Source organism: Anser anser (genome assembly GCF_964211835.1).
Source record: "Anser anser genome assembly, chromosome: 1".
Taxonomy (NCBI): Eukaryota; Metazoa; Chordata; class Aves; order Anseriformes; family Anatidae; genus Anser; species Anser anser.
The window spans coordinates 39,947,636-39,971,204 of record NC_139720.1 but is presented as its reverse complement, the minus strand read 5'-3'; the positions used below and the strand labels follow the sequence as shown (position 1 = coordinate 39,971,204).

The following is a 23,569-nucleotide window of genomic DNA, read 5'->3' as shown; positions in this document are numbered from 1 at the left end:
AATTATTCATGGCTATTTCAGCAAGTACATGTCTTTTTCCAAAAACTTCAGTCACACTGACATATAGAGCCATCCAGAGGCAAACGCCTCCTATGGGAAGTATGGATTTCATGGTCCTTTAAGCACGTTTAGGCTTTCTAACAAAGCCCTTTATTATTACATTCTCAGCTTAGCCTCATAATTGACTGCTTGGAAAATTGGAAGCTGCTCTTGATGGGGTCTTTTGACAAGGTTACCAATCCACTTTACAGAAGCAACCTCATGAAAACCATTGCAAGGTTTTTATTTTTCTTGCAGTCTGCATTGTAGCCACAGTGTGAACAAGTAGCAAAATTCCTTCCATTGAAAACTATGCCTTCGTGAAGACCTACACTGATTACTGACCATTATGCATATTTGGTAAAAATTCAGCCACTAATAGCCATTTTGAAACAGTCTCTGCTGGCAAAACGTCTAGTAAAGATACCTCCTAAAATAGTATTTTGCACGTGAAACATAAAAATTAATATATATATGTGAGAAAGCGTTTTGTCTTGCAAATATCAGTCTTCCTACACTTCATAGAAAAGACAAAGGCTCTCCAGAAGCAGAACCTTAAACGCTTCCTGGAAACATTGTAGAGTCATGGGCTGTCCTGTACCTGTGGGGAAGTGATCCTCCAATGCCTTACACTTGTACAAGCTTTGTACTTGTGTGAACTGAACTTGGAAGGCAGCATATTCCATTTACTTTGGACAGATGCAAATGACTTCCCACGTATTGACAAATTCCCCCCCAAATGACAAATGATTCAGCACTTGAGAATGGAGGAATTCATACAGGCAGCTGTTAGAGTAAATTTTCACACACAGACACACATGTGCACACACGATCAAAATAATTTAGAGGCCCAAGTATTGCACACTCAGCTAACAGTTCAAGCAGAGAACTTTCAATTTTCTTTTTCAGACTTTTTTAAAACCTGGCAGTCTTACTCCCACTAACTTCTTACAAAAGACTTATAAGGCACCTCGGTTTCTATGTAACCTTTGTAAATGGGATATAAGCTTTTTTTAAAGACTTCCAACATTATTGATATCTTCTGGGCAATGCGTATACAAGTATAATGTAAAAATATAAAGGGATAATAATATTTTGTTGTCATTCTAACTGTTTGATATGCAGTGTTTTAAAGTTAGAGGAAATAGTGTTATAGCATAATTCAATCGCCCTCAGCTATTTCATATTACTATCTGATACGACAACATCTTTTATAATAAATTCAATGGAAAATACCATAGAGATATCATCTTATTAAATTAATGTTTATTACAAAGTATTACAGTTTTAAATAAAGTTAAATGATGAATTATAATGCCAGAAAAATGTCTTGGGACAGAGTATACTTGAACTATAATTCAGCAGTAAAGCTTGCATTTTAATAAAGTACCAGTGTGTCAAGCTTAAATTAGAAGCCTAATTCTGCATTTAATCATGTATTTCACTGAATATTTTAAGGGACAAGGTGTTAGACCAATTCTACCCTCTGCAATTCTCTCTTAAAAGGTTTTAATCTGTAATTACAAAATTAAATTATTTTCAATAGACATCACACATGCTTGTATGAAGTATTTCGTTCCACTGCATTGAATTCTTTGGCAATTGACAGAAACTCCACTGGAGGTCCCTTTCAGAAAAAAGCACAAGGTGTATGTCAACTACTACAGTCCTTTTGATGACTCTGACTAGTGTTTGGAGATCAAACTGAATGCATGTAATACAAAGTCCATGTTGGGCAGTAGACTTTGCTATTTTCTCATTTAAGAAAAAAAAAGAATACAATGACAGGTTTTTCGATGAGGCCTTGCTGATTGCTGTGAAGTCAGATAACACGGCGATGCGTACCAAATGAGATAAATAAAATTCTACTTTTAAGTGCAGTTAAGCTATCTAAAATTAAAACACGTACACGAAAAAAAAAATGCATCTGGCATAATTTTCTAAACATCGTCCATTTGCCTACGCTGGTTAACTGTGACCATGTTTAAAATCACAGGTGTTAGCTAGGTTGGTAGATGAACATATTTGCTGAGGCAGGACACTTCTGCATATGCAATTTCTGCACATGTGTTTGCAGCAATATGAATTTTGACAATTTATGCCTAAATGCCTGTATAAACTCCTGGAGGAACACAAAAAATTAGCTCCTATCCTGTGCATAACAAACTGCACTGGGCAGCACTTGGCTGCCATCTACTTTCTGTATAAAAGTCCAGAAGAAAAGGGGATGACATGGTATTAGCATCAGAAATCCTTTTGAAAGCAGAAATATTTCAAGGTTTGTTTGGTTTTGTTTGTTTGTTATTGTTTTTCCGCAGTTGAATAAATGTGCTTGAAAAAAAATATAATATATATACATGTATATATATATATATTTTTTTTCTACCACACTTAAAATCAGCAAAATTCCTTTGGGAACTACTGCTTTTTTATCTACATAAAGGTAGAACTGCAGCACTTGACATGCATCTAGAATTCATTATCATAAGCATAGATGCAATACAGTAACAGGTATATATATACAGATGATCTCTAAGAGAGAAATGTTTCCATGAATGCATGATAATATATGAATACATGTATTTGTGACTCCTATGTGTACATTTAGAGACATATTTCTATTTACAAATAAAAAGAGAGTGGGTTAGATTCAGGAACTTACATGAATAAATACATATACAATACTTACATGAATTACATCAAAACAAGAAAACAAACATAAATTTAATTTTTTTATCTTTACCTGGCATTTAATATTTTCCATTTTTCTCTGAAAAACTTCCAAGCAAGATCTCTTCCATGTGGATTTCGAGCTACATGGATTATCACATCAATTGCATCCTGATCCAGGACAACTTCTGAGTTGAGAGACAAATTCAAAAGCCTAATAGGAATAACAAGGAAAAAAAAATCCTATTTAGATCTGCCAACGCATATTCTGACAACAGCACGTCTAAAAACTCTCAGAATAAACAAAGAAAAACCAACCAACCAAACAAACAAAAAAACCTGCCAGTTTGTTTAAGTCTCCAGGTTTCTTGGTTTATTTCTATAATTCCAAAGATCAGACATATTTATGAATCAGAATAAACTTCAGTTTTGGTACTGAATGCTGGTACTTTAGAAGATAGCATAGCTGGAGGGATGGAAAAGGATTTCAGCAAAAGCTGAGTGGAACCTTCCATGTAAATTTTTATGAAATCAATAAGATCAGACTGGTCAATACATTTATATAAAGGGTATGCCAACAAAACATAACAATTATTATAAGATTTCAAACACCTCTTATGAATTTAGAACAATTCAGAAGTGAAATGACATAATATGTTTTAATTTTCATGTGTAATAATGCAAAAACATGAGACAGTTTACATAGATAGATGCCTGTGCTTTAAAAGCCAAGTTTTTTTCATTTAGACCGAAGCTCAAGTGATGATCCATAAATATTGAAATGATTATCAGTAATGGTCAGATACAGATACATAATATTTTGTACCTATTGAGCAAATTTCTGTCATCACTGCAAGTTAAGGCTTCTAATAATATTTTTTTCTCAGACACTGCTATGGTAGAATGAAATTTCATCCAAATGAATTCCCACACATCTTCATCCATCAGTGAAACTCCTGTACAGTAGACAATGTCTCTCACATTAAGTGGGATTCTAAAAAAGAAATCAGTAATAGCACTGTGTTAAATAAGTAGCTTCTTGACACTGGAAACTAAGGAAAAACATCACTACTTTTAGGAGACTCCAAAATTATAGTGCAACAGTAATCACTTTTTGGAAAACTACATTTACATCTCTTTACTTCCACCAAAATCTTCCCAGACATCCTGATGGATTTTCTAATAGGCAACACATGCTTGACATTCCTTTCATAACCATCCTTTTGTCAAAAGAATATAAATCATGGTTGTCCAGTTCATCAACATGTAATGTACCACATAACCTGGAGGACAGGTAACATAAGCTCTACAAATTAGCTCGGGATCTCATCAGCCTGCTGCTTGGCTCTGCGCCAAAACTCCTCTTCCTGTCCTTAGTACTGAGGTTTCAAAGTGGGAGCTGATCAGCCAGAAACTCCTACTTGCTTGTGTCATAAAGTGCTTCATACTCATATAGAAACATACAAGGAGAAAATTCTACTTAAAAACGGTGTTTTCAGAAGCAAAGAAAACACAGAAATCTGTTCATTTGTTCTTCTTATCAATAGCAATACAAAAACAGCTATGCTATAGGATGGTTGCGAACTGATGAGCTACTCAAGTATTATAAATGCAGGCTACAGTTAAATGAAACAGCTTCTTGAAGACAAATTCAGACCTAGTACAGGATGTGCATTTGTACTGTTTTCTTCTAAAAAGATCTCAGCTGGGCTTTCAAATTCCTACCTTGCTTATGTTTCCTATACAAGCATAGAAGCTGAAGCATTTGCCAGTTATACGATATTCCTACATGTAAAGCTAGTCCTTTCTCAAAGAAATATGCTTCTGATTTGAAGGAAAATGTCCTCTCTTTTTGCTGGTAAAAACTGTAGCAAAATACCCTTATCTGGTTACCAATAGCTGGCTTGAATCACCTCTGGAACTTCATACGCAAAATCTCTTTAGAGAATCTAGAAGTACAGAAAGCTGCTGTCAGTGTCTGGGCAGTAATACAGTGGGACAAAGAATGAAATTTCTATGGTAAAATTTGATATCAAATCTTATGCAGCACAGAAAGAAAATATTTCATTACTATTTTAAGACTTTCACCAATGTCTTACACCAGAGACCAGACCACACCACTCAAGAATCAAAGTTCTTTTACTCCCCATCTATTTGCCCTCTAGAAAAAAATGAAATAAAAAATCTTTCCACTGAAACTTTCTATTGCCAGGCCCTATTTAGTGGTGTTTGTTTTTTTTTTAAAGAAGTTTCAGCTGATCATTTTGGCTATATTTGAACCCCTGGAAAATAAAACCAGCATTGTTTTTTAAGATTTCAAAATTTTGATTGCTCCTCAGTACTTCAGAAGGAAGGAGGTAAAGCAGGAAACTCTATATTGATGACTGTGAAGGGATAAAAATTGTTGTTGCCTCTAAGGGGTTAACCAGTCCCAACAACCATGATGTTTCTTGAGGAAAAGAATATAAAGAATATGTACTTAAATCAAAGCAAACAGGAAAGAAGTGCACCCCTCCTCCTCCTGGCTGAAGACCTTTGCTATTCTTTTTCTAATAGTAACATAAGGTTACTACTAAAAAAAAGTAGTTACTACTAAAAAAAAAAAAAAAAGTAAAGCCTAAGTTTGAGGCTTTATTCATGTTCTTGGCCATCAGTGTGGTCATCAGCTCTGAGGGCACATCTACAGGTCCAGATGCAGGTAGTCACATAAATTCTGCTTATGGTGAGCTGACACAGAACAAGATTGTGTGTCTTCCTGGAAAATTTTTACCATGGACCCATGCTAATAAAGCCACACAGGGCTGACTCGACTAGTGCTGAATGCTATTTTGCATTTGATGCAGACGAATCCAGACACTTACTAAGGAGCAAACTCTCCAAAGAAAAACTGAAGGGGTAGGCAAGAGAAATGTAATCCATTATAAAATTACTAGGAATATGAAACTTCTAATTGTGTTTAGCATGCATCAGGAATATTGCGTTCTAAAACAAAACTGGAGGTACAATGGCTCACCTCTGCCATGAACTGCAACTAACTAACCACGGTGGATTACTGCTATGGTGCAGATCCTGACATAGTCCAAGATCTTATTGTTTCCTCCCACCACCCAATCACTGTGTGGTAACAACTCCATCCCCAGCTGTCTCACAAAATCAGCATTATTATGGTTATGACCACATATGGTAAGTAATTCCTACGTGTCACCAAGACTTAGCTGGGACCTCCAAAAATGCAAGTTCCATAGTTCTTTTAAGAACGCTCCTTTCTATCTTCTTTTTTTATTTATTTATTTTTTTTGTCGGTCAAGTTCTGATGACCTAAAAAGCTTGCACTGGAAGAAGTTAGTAACTCTTCTCAAATTTATCCAGGACCAGTCAGCCTTGGCTTATATTGAATCTAAGCAATTGCTTCTGTGGTTCCTATAGAACTGCTACACCAAGACCAAGGAAACCAGACAATTCTGAAAGTTGGCAAGAACCATTAAAAGAGTATGTTTAGCCATACATATCTAGTGAAGAAGACAAGTTATCACTTTCATAAGCCTTTCAATACTACTGAGTTTTGATTCCCCCAAACTGAGTCATCATTAGTAAAATGTGAGTTTGGTTATCATTTACAGAATTATCCATGTGAGTTAGGTACTGAATTTCTATTTCACACCAATGGAATTCATATTTCTAACTTGAAAGTCAATCAGTAAGCCCATGTTGGAATATTTTAAGCTTTAATGAGTCTCAAGAGTTTATTTTTCCCGTTTCATGTCTCTTTCAAAAAGCAAATGCAAAAGAAACTGCATATACTAGAGTCTACTATAGAAAATTGACTACTTATTTTAACACAAGAAATCAAGAAATACTAAAATTAATACAGTAGGTATTTAGGTGCTGCCACTGTGTTGGCTTATATTACTAGAGATGAGACTTAAAGTTTTCTTAAAAACTGCAACTCCGTCAAAGCCTTGGGTCAGCAGCTACAGTAACATAAATACACAGCCATGTACACATACATTGAATAGAACTCAAAAGTGATATTATTTACGATTGCATTGTGATTTTCAGATTCACTGGGTTATTTGTAAAGCACAACTTCCTTGCCAGTTAATGTCTCTCTTTATTTTTTTTTTTCTTTTAATTTGGGATTTAATACACTGACAGGTGTCAAAAGAACAAATGCTAACTGAACCGGAGTAGGGGATGCTTCCTGACCATAGAACCAAACTGGCTGCCCCAAATCTGTCTTAACACATGTTATCTGAACATGAAGAACTGAACCCAGTCAAGCTTTATTTCAATGACAGAAAGCACTCTATATCTTGACACAAAAACACCAAATCATTTTTTAGAAGCACATGTAGTTCTTGCTGAGCTTTGACAGCAGAAATGCTGTCTTTGGTTTACTGCAAGAGATGCAACTTGGCCAACTGACTCTCTAAGGAACTATAAGGCACCTGGAAAAAGCACTTCTTTTTAGGTTGATTTTGCCATTAATTCAGGTAAGAAGGAACTATATGCTGGAAGGACTGTCACTCTGTGTTTGGGTCCAGTCAGAAGCAGAGGTAACTCACAGTGGATGCTAAGCCCCAGAAAGGTCGGCATTCCTCACTTGTGAGGTTTACATTTTTGAGTTACGTCAAAACATATCAACTCCATAGGCTTTCCCAGCTACTCTCTTTTATATCCTAAGTAGTGATTTTAGACCCACAGGATCATTTCAATGCTCTGAGAAGGAAGAAGGACTTAACAATAAGTGATGGCACTGATCCCATGTCCACAGCCTGGATGTCACCATGTTTAAGAAAACTCTACTGCAATCAAATTTGCATGTCATACTCACAGTGCTCCAGTTGCTTCAGGGAAGGTTTGAGGTCTCTGTATAAGTTGTCATTAAGATAGTGTGATAAAAAATCAACTCCCACAAACAAATACTAATGTTAAAAGCTGTAGCTTTAGAAATGATGAAACTTACAGCTATGAAAAGCTACAAATTACTCCTGTGAGAGGCCTGTAATCAGAACCATAGACAGGGGGTTCCCTTCCACGGAAATGAAAATTGTTTATGAAAATGTGAATATCCCAACAGTAATTTCTCTTTAACTATTGCCTCAACAGAGACCCTTCTAATTGAATTTTCTCCATTTGTACAGATTTTTGCTCTCTCTCCTCTCCAATCATTAGGTGCCAGTATTTCATTGTTATCTAAACATGTAAAATCTTACCAGTCTATAGAATTTTTAAATTTTATGGATTAAAGAAAAATGGTTTTCCAAAACTGCAGTTCCATGGCACTGGATCAACACATAGAACATTAGCCCCCTATATTAACTGAATCAAGTGGATAAAATTAACCATTGTTTCAGTGCTGCTTAAGTAGTAACACTGCAGAACGTATCCCCTTCTTATATCAAACCTCATCTGGGCCTTCAAGGCTTCTCTCATTTTTAAAGAGCTAATATGATTGATGGATACTTCAGAAGAATAAAGATAAAGATTAACTTTTGAAAGCATCACTTTAAATGGCTTTTATTTGAATACTGATCCAATTTATTTAACTTTATTTTTCTTGCTTAAGAGATATGATGGTGAGAATGAAATATGTGGCTAGCAGAGCTCATGTTTAAAAATTAAATACTTTGGGAAAAAAGTTAAAAATTAAACAGAAAAAAAATTAATTAAAATCATGCTGTGCCTTTACAGGGATTTTTTTCAAGAGCGAATAATAAAGCTCTACAATGAGCTAAGAATAATCTTCTAAGTTATAATTAATTGGTACATACTTGCTCCTATTTAAGTATGTTCTAACAATTGGAGATACATTTATAAAATTGAACCATAATTATTTATCTTCTGGGCAAACTCTGTTCTAATTTTTAAAAATTTAATTGCACACAGTTTAGACTTCTTTGATTAAGTGACAAAATTTAATACCATTTAGGGTAATATTTGACAAAGAAAATTAATCAGAAACATTATTCTTTATTTTTGCAACTACTTGACATTTAACTTAGGTCTATTTTTCTTGATGACTATATTTATAGTCTTGTTTAATAGGTTACAATGCTAAGATAAGAAATAATTAAATATTGGTAGTTTGTTTGCAGATATATAATACAGATTCCGTTACAAGTAACAGCACGACAAAAACTGTATTTTCTGAGAGGGCAATCCCAAAGATTGTACTTTTACTCACTGTTACAAACTCCAGGAGCCATGCTGCCTGCTCCACTGTGGGCAAAGTCCTCTACCATAGCACATATCTAGCTTGAAGAGCAAGGGCAGAATTACCCCTTGAAAACTGAAGTACAGATGGACTTGATATTTAGCTGTGTATCACACATTAGCTGTGTGTAACACAGGGGATATTAACTGAGGATTCCAATTTGTTTAGGACAGGTTGCCCAGAGAGTCTGTGGAGTCTTCCTCCTTGGAGACACTCAACAGTTGCCTGGACATGGTCCTGGGCAACCTGCCCTTGGAGGCCCTGCTTAAGCAGATGGCCTCCAGAGGTCCCTGCCAACCTGAACCATTCTCAATTCTGCGATTCTGTTACGTGGCAAAGCTATGCATAGACGCCAGTTCTCCACATTCCTAGTTCTGTGCTTCTGAGCTTCAGACTCACATGAGTCTGACTAAGGCAGGCAGAGACTGTATCATTCCTAAAGTGATGGTTACTGCTACTGGTCCTTTCCCTTCCTACAGAAGATACCCCACAGCTAACACACTACTTACATATTCCAGATATGCCTGAGTTATGCACTCTTTTGTAAGTAATCCAGCCTTGGATATCCAGCCTTGGATAGGCTGGAGCGATGGGCTGAGGTCAACTGCATGAAGTTCAACAAGGCCAAGTGCCGGGTCCTGCACCTGGGCTGCAACAACCCCAAGCAGAGCTACAGGCTGGGAGATGAGTGGCTGGAAAGCTGCCTGGCCGAGAAGGACCTGGGAGTATTGGTGGATAGTCGGCTGAATATGAGCCAGCAGTGTGCTCAGGTGGCCAAGAAGGCCAACGGCATCCTGGCCTGTATAAGAAGCAGTGTGGCCAGCAGGTTGAGGGAAGTGATTGTGCCCCTGTACTCGGCTCTGGTGAGGCCGCACCTCGAGTACTGTGTTCAGTTTTGGGCCCCTCGCTACAGGAAGGACATGGACGTGCTCGAGCGAGTCCAGAGAAGGGCGACCAAGCTGGTGAGGGGTCTGGAGAACAAGTCTTACGAGGAGCGGCTGAGGGAGCTGGGCTTGTTCAGCCTGGAGAAGAGGAGGCTCAGGGGCGACCTCATCGCTCTCTACAGTTACCTGAAAGGAGGCTGCAGAGAGGTGGGGGTTGGTCTATTCTCCCACGTGCCTAGTGACAGGACGAGGGGGAATGGGCTAAAGTTGCGACAGGGGAGTTTTAGGTTGGATGTTAGGAAGTACTTCTTTACCGAAAGGGTTATTAAGCATTGGAACAGGCTGCCCAGGGAGGTGGTGGAGTCACCATCCCTGGAGGTCTTTAAAAGACGTTTAGATGTAGAGCTTAGGGATATGGTTTAGTGGAGTACTTAGTGTTAGGTCGGAGGTTGGACTCGATGATCTTGAGGTCTCTTCCAACCTAGAGAAATCTGTGAATCTGTGAATCTGTAATCTCTGAGTAGATAGGTCTTTTTTTTTTTTTTTTTCCTTTTCTGGACATTTATTTGCAAGAAAAAAAAACAGTCCTTTCTGTTCAACTGTTTTGCAGAGTTGTGGAGAGGTCATTCCTGAACAGAAAAATTGGAAAACAATCTATCTGACTTCTAAAGATTGCAAATTAGTTACCGTTAATCCAGAATTGCTATGTATAGCAATTTTTCTGTGATTGAACACAGAAGTCAGAAGATAAAAATGCTACCTGAACCATCTGCCCTAAAAAGCCCGGTTTTGTCTTTCACAAGACAAAATCCTCCCTCTTTTCAGACATACTCCCCAGATGGTCTTTCAGAGCACTAACTCCTTGATTAACTTGTGCATTCAACGCTACTTTCTTCCTCCTTAAACAGTTTTATTGACTGGAGTGCAAGATTCTACTCAAATGTTGTAACAAGCTATTAATTAGTTAAATCACTTCAGCAACATTGGCTGACATTGGCTGGCAAAACTCCAAAAAATTTTCAAAATGCATGAACAGCTATGCCTGAATTTTTCAGTAATTAAAACTTCTAGGGGTTGAGAACACAGAAGAAGGGATCCGTTTTATTGTTTTACATTTATTAGACATTCATGTGTGAAAAAAATATAAAAACTTTTTTTCATGTATGCTGCTAAAAATATCCAAAAATAACTCATGGGCATCAAACCTGTGAAAAAGAAGCTAGTCCCTCTTCCAAGCAACTAACAAAAATAATTAATTTGTTGGCCACATTCCCACAAATCCTTATGTAAGTGGTGAAACTTAGGTACACTTCCAAGTTGTTGCATGACTGTAGCACTAATGTACACATGTGAAACAAAGCAACGAAATCGCGTATCTCAAATCATTAGAGAGAGAAATAAGAGAGGAGGAAAAGGAAACAGAAAATGCTTTGTTTGGAAAAACAATTGATTTTCTATCACTTAAGCCCAACTTCAAGGAAACTGATCTCAATTAATGACTTGTAATTTGTGTTATTTACCACTCCCTCAGATCTATGGATAGTTTCATTTATAGGAATGTTACAGCCGCTCCAGCAGTGCAATTTGTTTTTTCCTGGTGGCATTTCCATTGAGTAGTTAAAGGTCCATCCAAGTAAGCAGACTGCCAATTTAGGCAGCTGGATTAACGTGAATCCATTGTCCCTTGCAGAGTAAATAGAAATTCTGCACAGCAAGTATGGGGATTTAGCATTCTCAAATTAGGCTTGTTGGTTACTTCTGTCTTTGTTCAAATTATCTGAGGGAAGCCATTTTACTTCATTACTTGCACCTTTCTTAAAACTGATAAAGAATTAACTAGGGTTCCTAACAGCCAAAGCAGTGTTTAATATAAGTCTTTGAACTGGCAGATGGGAATCACTGGAAAAGCCCTGGAAAAAGATTAAATAAAATAATTGAGTCCTAGGATGCAATCATCCAAGACTATGATTTATTTTTTAGTAAAAAAAAAAAAATAGTTTATCTGTAGTGCAAAAAGACACACAGATGTGTTCTGACTTGAAATTCACAGAACAGGAAAATTCATGGCATATTCTCCTTCCATATCTCTGACTCCAACTTAGCACTTCAGAAGTCCTCAGAACAAACCAGATGACTAGAGACCAGAACAGATTTGAAATATCTGGATTTACATTCAGGATTTTCTGGCTGTCTCTCCTTCTCCTCATTCATGAAAACAGAAGAATTTAACCTTTAGTTGACCCATGGGATACCAAATAGATGCTGACTTCAGTCTAATTCAACGTAGCAGTTTGCATTCCACTGCAAACATCATCTATTCATCTAAGTATTGCTTTCATTGAGAAAAAAAAAGGGGGAGGGGGGAGGGGAAGTACATTCAGAAGTGCAAAAGAAAAGAAAAAAAAGTATTAAAAAAGAAGCTAAGTATTGAACATTAGCTCTGCTTATGAAATAATACAGTAAGCATAGCTCTCTTGATTAAGGATTAGCAGATAGTTATCAACTGTATAGGAGACATCAGAATGCAACCTTTGATTTATGCAAGGTTGGTGGAGTAAGATATTGGAACCTCCCATTGACGATATCTGCAAGGCAGTATTCTAAGTAAACATAACTGATCATGATCAAAGTGCTTGTGACAGAAGAATAATAGTAAAAATAATTTTAAAAAAAGCATTTAACCTAAAATTGCCCTGAGGTGACATGAAGTCCATATCAATCAAGTGCATTTACTAGAAGTTTTCTAGGAGTATTTAGGGATTGAGATGCAATTAATTAATCAAGATAATTTGTTTCTATTTAAAAGACAGCAACCAATAAACAGCAATGGTTACATTTATAAAGAAAAAAATATGAGCAAACCAAAGTGGTTCTGAATAGCAAGGGGCCTTCCAATGGCTTCAGTACTGTCTTAGAGAAACACCACTATGTAATTCAATCTGAAGCATTACTATCATCTCCCACTGCTCATTGCTCCCCATTAGCAAAAGAATAGCATCACCACAGCACTACGAACAGAACAAGAATACAAGGATGCCTTTATCTGCTGAAGGCAAAATCAGCCATCTCGGTTCAAAGCACCTTTCTCACATGTTCATGTATTCACGCTAACCTGTCTAACGTTGCCTCAAGCGAGCATACATCCACAGTCCGTTTTGCCAGCAGAAATGTGTTTGTGGCAACCTGTAGCTGATGGATGGTAACAGCAGCTGGAAGAAAATCATGCCTGCAACCCACAGAGAGGTTTGCAAAAACATGCTTGTGTCTGTGGATATGTTATGCTTTGAGCCATCATGCTGAGTATTAGCATGTTAACCATTGTTATGATACCACCTGCCAGGAGTTTACAGATTGCAGCTCTCCTTCCCGAACCTCAGAAATACGCATTTACTCTGTCTAGCCAAGGCAGAAAGTCTGAAAATGCTAATCCTCTTAGAAATGTGTTTTTCTTTCAGAATAGATATGCAGTGAAGGTTAAAGGGGTTAACAAGGATGAGTCTCAAGCTCAGGCAGGCATTGTATGGTAATTTTGTTAATTTTTTAGGCTGAACCACAATACTGTTATACCTAAGGAGTGTGAATAATTTATTTCTTCACACATGAAAGAGCTTCACAGGGATGAGCCCTGTTAAATGAAGGTAGAAGCAAACATCTCAATTTTCAGCCAACAGTAGCTTTTCTTGTATAGCATTCTGCTGTTGACTGAATTCCAGTAACCTTACATTCTCAAACTACAAGTGAAATTTCACTGTGCTTGTATGTTTTCTGCTAGGCTTGTATTCTTCTAAACATGCACATGGAAGCTTCAAGAGTTTTCATTGCTTCAGTACAGGAATGGCATACATCTCAAGTTAGCAGAGAAAAAAAAATTGCCTTCATATCAAGTCAGAAAACAATGCAGACTTTCAAGCAAATTGTTTCAGAGCCACCAGCCATTTTAAAAGAGCAAAATGATTTAAATTCGGTGACTAAAAAGAATTAGCCAATACTTTGATTATGATCTCAGATTTTCAGCTAAAATCTTTCAGCTAAAATCTTTTCATCTAATCTTTTTTAACAACTGTAAGGATTAAAATATCATATCGGTTCCTACACTGATGCAAACAGACATCTTGTCCTCTTAGAGCTACTTAGGTGATGTTATGTGTTCAGTTTGCTCCTTGTAGAGACAATTTTTTTTAGAGTTTCATTCCTTGTCTAATCATCATGTTTATCCTGCGTGTATTTAGCAATACCACCTAAAACCCTTTATGTAATAAGTAATCCTGATATTTCAGGTGCTCAAGCCTCCGTCTCTCAGATGAATGCTCTCATCTTTAGGCTGAAGAGCAGAATTATTTCTCTTGCTATTGAGATAAATCTCAGTGGCAGAACTTCAACTAGGGGAGGGCAGTATGTTGCAGCATCTTAAGCCAGTCCTAGACACCTCAGAGAGAGGTGATGAGAGTGGTCTGCATGTGGCAGGCATGAGGCTGAAGTATTACACTGAGGCTCTACAGCAGTCTCAGTTACAACCTAATCACAGAATAACTGCTTAAAAGGGGGTCAAGGAGCATCTCCTGTTTGAAAAACGAGGGAGCAGACCTTTTCCTGCTTTAGTGACATTTTTGAAGGCATATTTTGTAAGGATCCCTAACTCTATGATAGCAATTTACATATTAGTGCTGGACCCTAAGAGGGCTCACTCCCTCTCCACAGTGCCATGTTAAGAGGCTCTTTACTCCGCATGCTGGCTGCCTCCAAGCTCATTTAGAGGCTCCCATATTTCCTTGTAGGAAGTGTAACTCCAAGCATCTGATTCTGCCCAGCGAGCCAGGCATCTGAAAACGAGGCATTGCAACACCTAACTCTCTAGAAATTCAAGCCTTCATGTCTCTCAGTCAACTTCCACTTAATGGAGGCTAATGTTGCAGATCATTTTTTCCTTACTAATTCCTTAAGAAAATCTGAAATGCTACAGTTGGAAATCTAATGGCTTTTTTCCAAGTAGTGCTGGAAACACAAAGAGGACCTCTGGCTTTGTGCTATAAATGACCACTATTTTACTTCATGAACAGTGGTAAATTATTTGCACAGTAAAGAACATGTAATTACAAAGTACAAACCATAACTGATTATTATGATTATTTCAATACCCTACAGTGAAGAGTAGATGGTAATTAATTTCTGGACCTACCAGACTAAATATAATTACTAGGAACCACAGCAACTGTAGACATATGCTGGTAAAACAGAGTTAGACATTACTTTATTTGTTTATTACCTAACCCTCTATCCATAATTAAATGCTGCAAGTGAAATAGAGAACAATTTCAAAAGAACTTCTAAAAAGCTACAGATCAAAAATATGTCAAAAGGTATGGATTTTAGCATTTCTACAGCATTATTAACTAGGTATGCTCAAAGTTTGACTGCAGTAACTGCCAGAGAGTCAACGACCTTTACAAGATTTACAGCCTGTGCATTTATGTGGTATTAACTTAACACTACCCTAATTTTGTATTGATTAGGATCTTGGGACACAAGCCTAATTCTCTAGTCTCATTTATTGGGGTCTACTGCTTTGTAGAATTTGTGATCCCTCCAACATGCACTGGTTGTGAATTATTTCATTTTATGAAACACCTTATTTCCCAGAATAAGTTTTTTGGGGAGGAAATGGGTGGAAAGGTTGCAAATTAGACTTTACTTTTGTTTTCTTAACCAAACTCAAGTTATGCCTGTATAAAAAAGTATCATGACATTAAAAATACCCCCAGCTTCCCTTTTACACAAAACCTCTCCAACATTTCTTGCTGGAGACAGTACTACTTAATTCCCAGGAGGAACATAAGGACAGCCGTTCACAAATGCTGCAAATCTCAGAGATTTCAAGAAGAAACAGAACCAGACAGGTAGAGACACTCTTTCCTTGAAGATCTCCACAATCTCTGGAACTCTAACTTCATGCTTGGCAGCTCTTCTGTCAATATTCTTTTTGTGTTTCAGAAGGGCATCTACAAGAACTTTTAGGGTAGTTTTCAGCAGATACAACTTTACTTGATAAAGTTCCCACTCCTTATCAATAGGATAGGCAGGGATACAAGTATTTTCTGTACCTGTCTGTTTTTCTCACCAGGCACTGCCAGAGGGGAAAAATAAGCGAACAAGTTTACCCTTCTTTGTGAGGAAACAAGCTCTGAGGGATTCCTGCATATTCTGAGGTGGCTGTTTGCAGTGAATTCCCAAGAAGCTGTTAGGGCCATCAAACTGAGTAAAATATTTTAGTGATCCAAAAGAAGACAAAATGGCACCTTTGGATGTGCTCTCTGCATGTATCTGGTTATCTGTTTGCCCTTTGTACTTCAGCTAGCTATTGTCTCTGAAGTACTAAAGGAGATAAAGGCATGACTCAAACATCATGTAATTCAATCCTTATTGTGTAATCATCATCATTTGCTTGGTGGAGAAGCAGGAATAACAGACCCCAATTTTTCAGGTCAATTTAAAGTGAGCAAAGGTGATATGTGGTACCTCAGTTGCAGCAGGAATCTGACATGTGAGAGAGCACTGACAGATCCCTACAAATGTTTTCACTGTAAAATATAGGCTGATTTTATGTCTGCTAAGCTGCTGCTACTACTAGCCTTTGCAATGTCTTTTGAATATAACTAGATATGAAATGAGTCTACTCGTTTGTTAGTTATATTCAGTATGTGAAACTGCTGTGAGAATAGCAACTGGTAAATTCTTGGGTGGGGAACAGAACAAATCCTATAATCTAAATAAATAAATAAAAACATGTTTCTGTCTTCTTTGCAAGTAGTACCCCTCTTTATCAGCTGACTGTCAATCCATATTCTGTAATTACATTATTTGTTGCAGCTGTTTTTCAAAACTGTGCTGTTTCTTTGGAGAAATGTACTGCTTTAACTTAGTAGCTATTCTCTTCCTCTGCCCTGCTGTGATGCTTTTATCATAATACTCGTCATATGCTGGCAGCCACAATCTTGTGCTCCCAAGAATGGCCCCACAGAAAAGCTAAGATGAATCTTCAGATGGCTCCTTAAATTTATTCCTTTCCTCTCTTGCTATTGTTAGTAAAGCAAAAAGCTTTTTTTTTTTTTTTTTTTTTTTCCCTTATGCCTCCTTCTTCAATCTTGTTGGAAGGGATGTAGATACAGGGTAGGAGAAAGCTTTGCAGGGTGACAGCTTTTTAACACTGAATAATCTACTGCTGTGCATGCTAATAGGTGGTGCTAGGCTTGATTAACTAATTTTGCAAATGAATATCTAAGCAAATTACTTTTTCAGATTGTTCCCAATAATTCTTTCTCTGTAATTTCCTCTTTGAATAGTTTTATGCTGATTGTTGCTGCTGACTATTAGAACTCATGTACATGTACACTGGAAAATCCTAACCCCCACACACCGTGTTTAAAGGTATATAGTCATATTTTCAAAATTTTTTCAGAAGTTTCAAAGTCATATAGGAATGCAATTTCCAGCCACGTTCAGTTCATGGGTGGTTTTTAAAAAAATACTCAGGTACTTATGTAACTAGGTATAGCTGTAAAGGATTTTCAAAGATTATGAAGACAGACAGACAGACATTTTAATTGGAAATAAACATCTGATTGGCCAAGATGTCTTTGATAAATCCTGCATGTCTATGTCTACAGAGATGTGATTCTTTAGCAGAGCTAATATGAGACTGGGACTGAAAAAGAACAGAATTTTCCTCTTCTCTTTTCCTCTGTTACATGAAAGTCAAATATTTTCCTTAAATCAAAATATCATGTGATGTTTTTACACAAATACTACCACACCCATATTGATACTATATTAATACCATATTAATACTACCACATCATGAAAAAATCCATAATTCTTTCTCAAGAAGTCATGGTCTTAACCTGTAGGCTGTACTTATCTCACTGCCTATTGATTACTACACCAATACCTTTATCTTCAATACTTTAACATTTCCTAGTTGCTTGCATTTAAAAGATAAATTTCATACACTGTCGATGGCCTGTGTTCCCTTGCCACATCTGAGTAATCCCGTATCAGGACAGCCTAACTTTAAAATTTGCTGTCAGACCAGTACATTACTGCTAATGCTTGACACATCTGCATTTTCACCCCCCTCTGTGAAACCTTACATGAGCATTTCCATGTATTCCTGAACCACACTTAACTTCCAAGTCTTCACTTGTAAGACCTACATAATATTTCCCTAAAATATATTGTTCCATCTCCTTTCTTGCTCCTCAGTCATTCTTCCTGTAATCTCTCTCACTTTTTCTATCACTTAGCACCTTCTGCTCTCTGGCCCAGATGCAGGTTAGGTATTTGTCTGCTGATGCTATGTACTTTCATCTTTCTTCCTTTAAACTCCTCCTTAAAACCCATCTTCTTGCCCTCTAGCATATCATTATTCAACAGCAAGTTATCAGGAGTGAGCAGAGGCTACGTTGTTGTCCCCTCCACCCATTCATACATTCAAAGTCAAATCCTTCATTCTGAAGCCCCACAGCCATTTTTAAATAACAGGTGGTGACATCTTTCCCCTATACCACGCTGTGGAGTTGGGCACTGCGGGGGGTCACAAAAAGATGAGGATGCCAGCTATATTGCCTCTGAGTAGGAGAAAGGGGAAATGCACTTTTCTGTTCTACTTACCTGTTTCTATTGCTAGAAATCCAATCAGAGATCAACGTTGCAGCCTGCTGGTGACAATGTTTGTTACCGAAGCTGCAGGCCAACATGATGACTTCCCGACGCAACTCTCTGCCCAAATTAAAAGAAAAAAAAAAAAAAGAAAAAGAAATATATATAATATATATATATATGAAAAAATAAGACCCCATTAATAAATATGTTAGAATGTTTACAAAAATGCATTTCTTGTAACAATGGCAGAAGCTGATATTTGGGTAACATATCAAAGATAATCCAGCTATGCAAATCTCAGTGTCCACTACATGCCTACAGCTGCTGCAACAGCTAAAGAAAAACCATGGACCAAACCCAGCCTTTATTTACACTTATTCAGTCTTCCAGACCTCTGCGGTCAAGAGTCCAATTTCTTAAATATCCAGTGAAGACTAATATTAATTTAAGGCATAGCAAATCATGTACTTTAAACTCAGGAAGACATAATTCATCTCATAGTATCTTGCTGCTCTCCCTCTAACCGGAAAAGGAAAACCAGAAGGAAGAGAGAGCTAGGAAAGTAAGACATGCTAAAGATCACACTAGATTTTAGGAAAGTGCATTATTACAACCATATCTTGCATAGGAAGGAAGGAAGGAAAGACAAATATAACAGTACTCATGTTGGTAGGATGCTTGAACAAGTGATTTGTTTAAATTATTCGTTGGCCATCCAAGCTTGAGATACATTGATGCAACTTGTCTTAAAATATACTCCTGAGGGAGAAAAGAATATTCAGTGTTAACATTTATTTTTGATTTTTGGTTCAAACTTAAAATACTATTGCCTCTTGAGGTTTTGCCTCTCTTTTTTATCCCTAAATGATGTCTCACTTACAAAGATTCTGATTTGCAATTAGCAAACTAACATGTCCACATATAATCTCTGTTCATTGCTACATTCAGACGTAATTTGCAGAACAGCTACTTGATCAGATGCCTCATATTAGCTCATTTATTTTTATAAAACCTTGCAATTTAAAAAGAGTTTCTAATATGCTATTTTGAACTTACAGTACGTGGTTGGAAAGTTGCAAGACTGTCAACAGCTCAATGGCTAATCTCGACTACATCGTGCATGTTCATTTTTAAAAGAAAATTGTTTTAATAGCCATAACCAGGGCAAAAATGTTATATAGATACAGTCAATTGACTTCAGAGTACTGAACAATGTGGCTGCAAATGAGCTTTGTACATTTAATAACACTATATTTTAAGTTCAGGTTCTTGGTGTGCTTAAATAAAAAAGCCAGCACAAGATGTATTTTAGCTTACTTTTACTTTTTACACGGGGGACATATTTCCATATCCTGGCCAGTTGTGAAGAAAACAACTGTCATTGTATTCAGCATAATGTTCTGCCAGTGGAATTCACCAATTTGAAAAAGAGAACTGAAATATAAAGAACTGCATAGAATAGCATCTATTTTATTATTATGGATGCATGGGTATGTATATATGATGTGAGGACAAAAGGAGATTCATACTGCAGCTTTCTCTAGTAGATATGTTATTCTGTGACTAAAAAGACTTTTTATTTCCTCTGTTATCACCCCTGCTTTCAAAGCTCTCATCAGGAGCGATAAAACACAACCCAGCTGTGAATTTTACTGTTTTTATTTATTAAGATTGTCTTTTCCTTACACAGACATGTTTAAAAGTGAAATAGCAATGGCAGTCTGGTAAGAATTTTTCTGTGCAGTTAACAGACTAAAACCACAAATTATTTCAACATCATTTATACATATATACATACACCCAGTCACCTCTAGCTTCCTGCTTTCTGAGCGTGTGTGTCTGGACACACACACACACAAACAAACACATGTTCAAGAACAAAAAAAGCACATCTAAACATTTCTGGCTTTAGAGAGTTCCTTCTTTTGAATGTCTTTACCAAATTACACAGAATTACTGTATGCTGGCCATCCAAAATATGTAGAATACATAAGCTACACTGTGAGTTAAAACAAAAGCAAATGAACAAACAAACAAACAAAAAGAGTTTATAATTGTCACTGACTGCAGTCAAATCCTGTGTACTTCATTAAACATGCTTCGGCATAGCTAGATTTTTTTTCCAGGTAAAATGTTAAAATGTTTGTCTGTCTATCTTAATTACCTACTTCTAGTTGCTACCACTGTCCCTTTGGACCCAATTATGAATGGGCTTCTGATTCAATGGTGATCTAATCCTTGTTAATTAAGGTGACTGCATTGAATTCACCATGGCTCTTTGGATGAAATAATGACTACAAATCTTTACTTCAGTTACATGCATCCTGTTAAGTTGCGCCTGCATTTGGTGTCCTTGCTGAGCTTGGGCATCAATCTAAATATAGCTGCGTGGCTCCTCAAAAGAGATAATCTGTAAATAGATTACTTTGGCTCTTTTAAGTGAAATACTTTATTGAAATACTTTATTTGTTATAATATTTTATAGAAGGAATAATTACCTTTCCTTCCAGTACTCACATAGGTCTCAAAAAACAGTTATCACTGTTCAAATGCAAATGAACCAAAGCTTGACAATTGCTGTTTAAATAAAGAACAATTAGGAAGAAAGACAGTAACACTAGGTCACTTGCAGTATCTAACTGGGGAATAGTCCAACTGTTGGCAATAAAAGGGGGTAAGCAAAGGGAAGGAGAGAGAGAAAGAAGGGGACATGGAGAGAGAGAGGGTAAGGGAGTGGGAGAGGTAGAGGGAGAGAGACTGTATATCTCTTACATTGAAGATGTTGTAGCTTTCTGTGCGGTCCAGTAATTTATCTAGAGGATAAAGAGCTCGGCTGGCAGCATGCCAAGGCAGAAAATCCTTCTCCTCTGAAAGGTATCTGATAATCTCCAAAGGAATATTCTGAGGCAAATAACCAGCTCTGCACAATAAACGAAGTTAGTATTAAATTGATTTTGCAGGAGATACATGATAAGGCAAAAATGACTTCCTTTTTTTTTTTTTCAAATGAAATTAAAAGGCAGAAAAACATGATAAACTCATCACACCATAATGACATAAGAGTCAATCTTATAAAAAACAGCAACACAGTCTCTCGTGTGAGCATACCTACTGGATGAAAGAAGGCATGAACACACATGAAAGAAAACTAGACAAAGTATCCCTAATTTATATAGATTCTAGTAGCAATAAAATATATGAATAATGAAGTAACTGACTGTATATTGAAAAAAAATGAAGGTGTTGTTTTGCTAATATATAAGATAGAAAGCAATCTGCATAAAATCAACGACCTGAGGTATTTTGTTTCAGAGAACATTTCAATTGGCCACAGGCAACTGGGAAGATCTAATAGTGAAAAAGCATCTTTTAGCTTCAGAGTTTTCTTCCCTTCTCCTTTCTCTCTCCTTCATAGCTGCCTTGTCTTCTAGCCATTTTGGAATAATTTACTTTATCAAACTGAAATAGTATCCAATGATATTATTTTGGTTAAGAATGTTTCAGCACTTTCCATATAAACTATGTTTTTCTAAATGTTTATTTATCAATCTGCTAGAATTTTGTCCTATTCTTTTACTGGAAGAAAAGACCTCTCCCTGCAAGGAAAAAGAGTTCAGCAGGGTTTCAAGAAGGTTTTTAAAATGAATAGCTTTACAAGTAAAGTGCAATACAGACACAAGCATTTGGAAGCTGCTTTTTAGAACCAAGTACTGGAAACATCAAGTTTTAGGATTTGCACTCATTTTCTTTTTCAAAACAGCATTTTTTCTTAACTATACAGATTGCAGAAACAAAGTGTAACCCTGTAGGTGTGAACTTGCCAGAAACACACAGATCTATTCTTCTCCTGATACATGTGTTTAAATCCCACAGGAGTTTTCTACCTGCCTAGACAGAAGATAATGATTTTGTTTCATTAAACACTTAAAATCAGGAAGTTGGATTCCACCAGCTTCAAATTAACATAGGCTACAATATGAAATATCTTCACAGACTATTGTTGTCCCTGTTGGTTGCCAATGGTCCCCTTAATTTCTATCACTGCCTAGGGAAAAAGATGCATACTTTGAATGTTTAGTACAGCAAAGAAAGAAAATTACAGATTATTATAGAAATGAACCAATACATACGTGTTTAGATAAATCCTGACCTCAGCTGTAACAGCATAAAAAGAACTACCAAGCTAAAATCTTTGAAATAGACTGCTCTTTTTGGTATGGTTCAAATCCACAGTTTCCTTACAAATTGCACCACATCCATGCAAGTCATTGTGATTCTTACTCTCTCAGGATTATGTCCTTTTCCCTTTGAATTCTTGGGAAAGATGCGAGTTCATGTATCAGTTTTCAAAATGATCTATCCCCTGTCCTCGTGATGACCCACTCTCTGGTATGCTTCATGTCATCTTTGTCCTCATTTTGTCAGCAAGGCTGTTCTCAGCTCCAGTTACAGCACAGACTCAAGCAGGAAAAACAAGATCACTTGGGGAGTTCACCGAGTCACTCAGGAACTGAACAGATGTGAAATAAGAATGGAGCTCTCAGAGTGGGTAGTGGACAGAGTTCAATGCATGTGAAGTCAGAGAAAGTGAGAGGAATTATTTCATTTTTATAGGCCTTTGTTATTTCTGAAGCAGCAGAATATCACCAAGGTGAGTCCTAGGTCTTATTACTTTGTATAACTATAGTCAATGGAGCCAGAAGCAAGCTGGATCGACTGCAGATTGAAATACCTTGGGAAGAATGTTCGCAAATAGGTCAACTAGCTTAAAGTTGCATATACGTAACTATGGGTTTTGTTATTATAGCTACTGATAATTTGATTACCATGACAAAGTGTGGAGCGAGGAACAAGAGGAACGGCCCTAGGAAACATGCTGCTTAAGGAATAAACAGATGAATGTTTATTGTATCTGTGCTAATGGACATTTAGGATCATGTTTAAATTAAGTGTCTCTATACTAAGCACATAAGAGGAATCATCACTGCAAAACAACCAGATTTATTTTTGTTTTAAGTTTAACTTCTTCATAAAGAAATATCAGAAATGAACTCAAAGAGATCTTTTACTTATCCATGAGCTTTTGGCCTTCCTAATCTCTTTT

General features: G+C 36.8%; 1 protein-coding gene across 4 annotated transcripts in view; it reads right to left on the bottom strand.

Annotated features, from left to right (window-relative positions):
* The window catches only part of TRHDE (thyrotropin releasing hormone degrading enzyme), a 204,799-nt gene that overhangs the window by 5,390 nt on the left and 175,840 nt on the right, over positions 1-23,569 (bottom strand). The window contains exons 13-17 of one of the 4 annotated variants that reach the window (XM_083820162.1): positions 21,238-21,385; positions 19,127-19,224; positions 18,475-18,582; positions 3,536-3,703; positions 2,783-2,923 (exon numbers count right to left, since the gene is read on the bottom strand). In XM_083820162.1, the coding sequence (XP_083676288.1) occupies positions 2,783-2,923; positions 3,536-3,703; positions 18,475-18,582; positions 19,127-19,224; positions 21,238-21,385 (663 nt within the window). The remainder of the gene's footprint in view (positions 1-2,782; positions 2,924-3,535; positions 3,704-18,474; positions 18,583-19,126; positions 19,225-21,237; positions 21,386-23,569) is intronic. The other 3 variants (XM_083820163.1, XM_083820164.1, XM_083820165.1) reach the window with 3 other exon arrangements.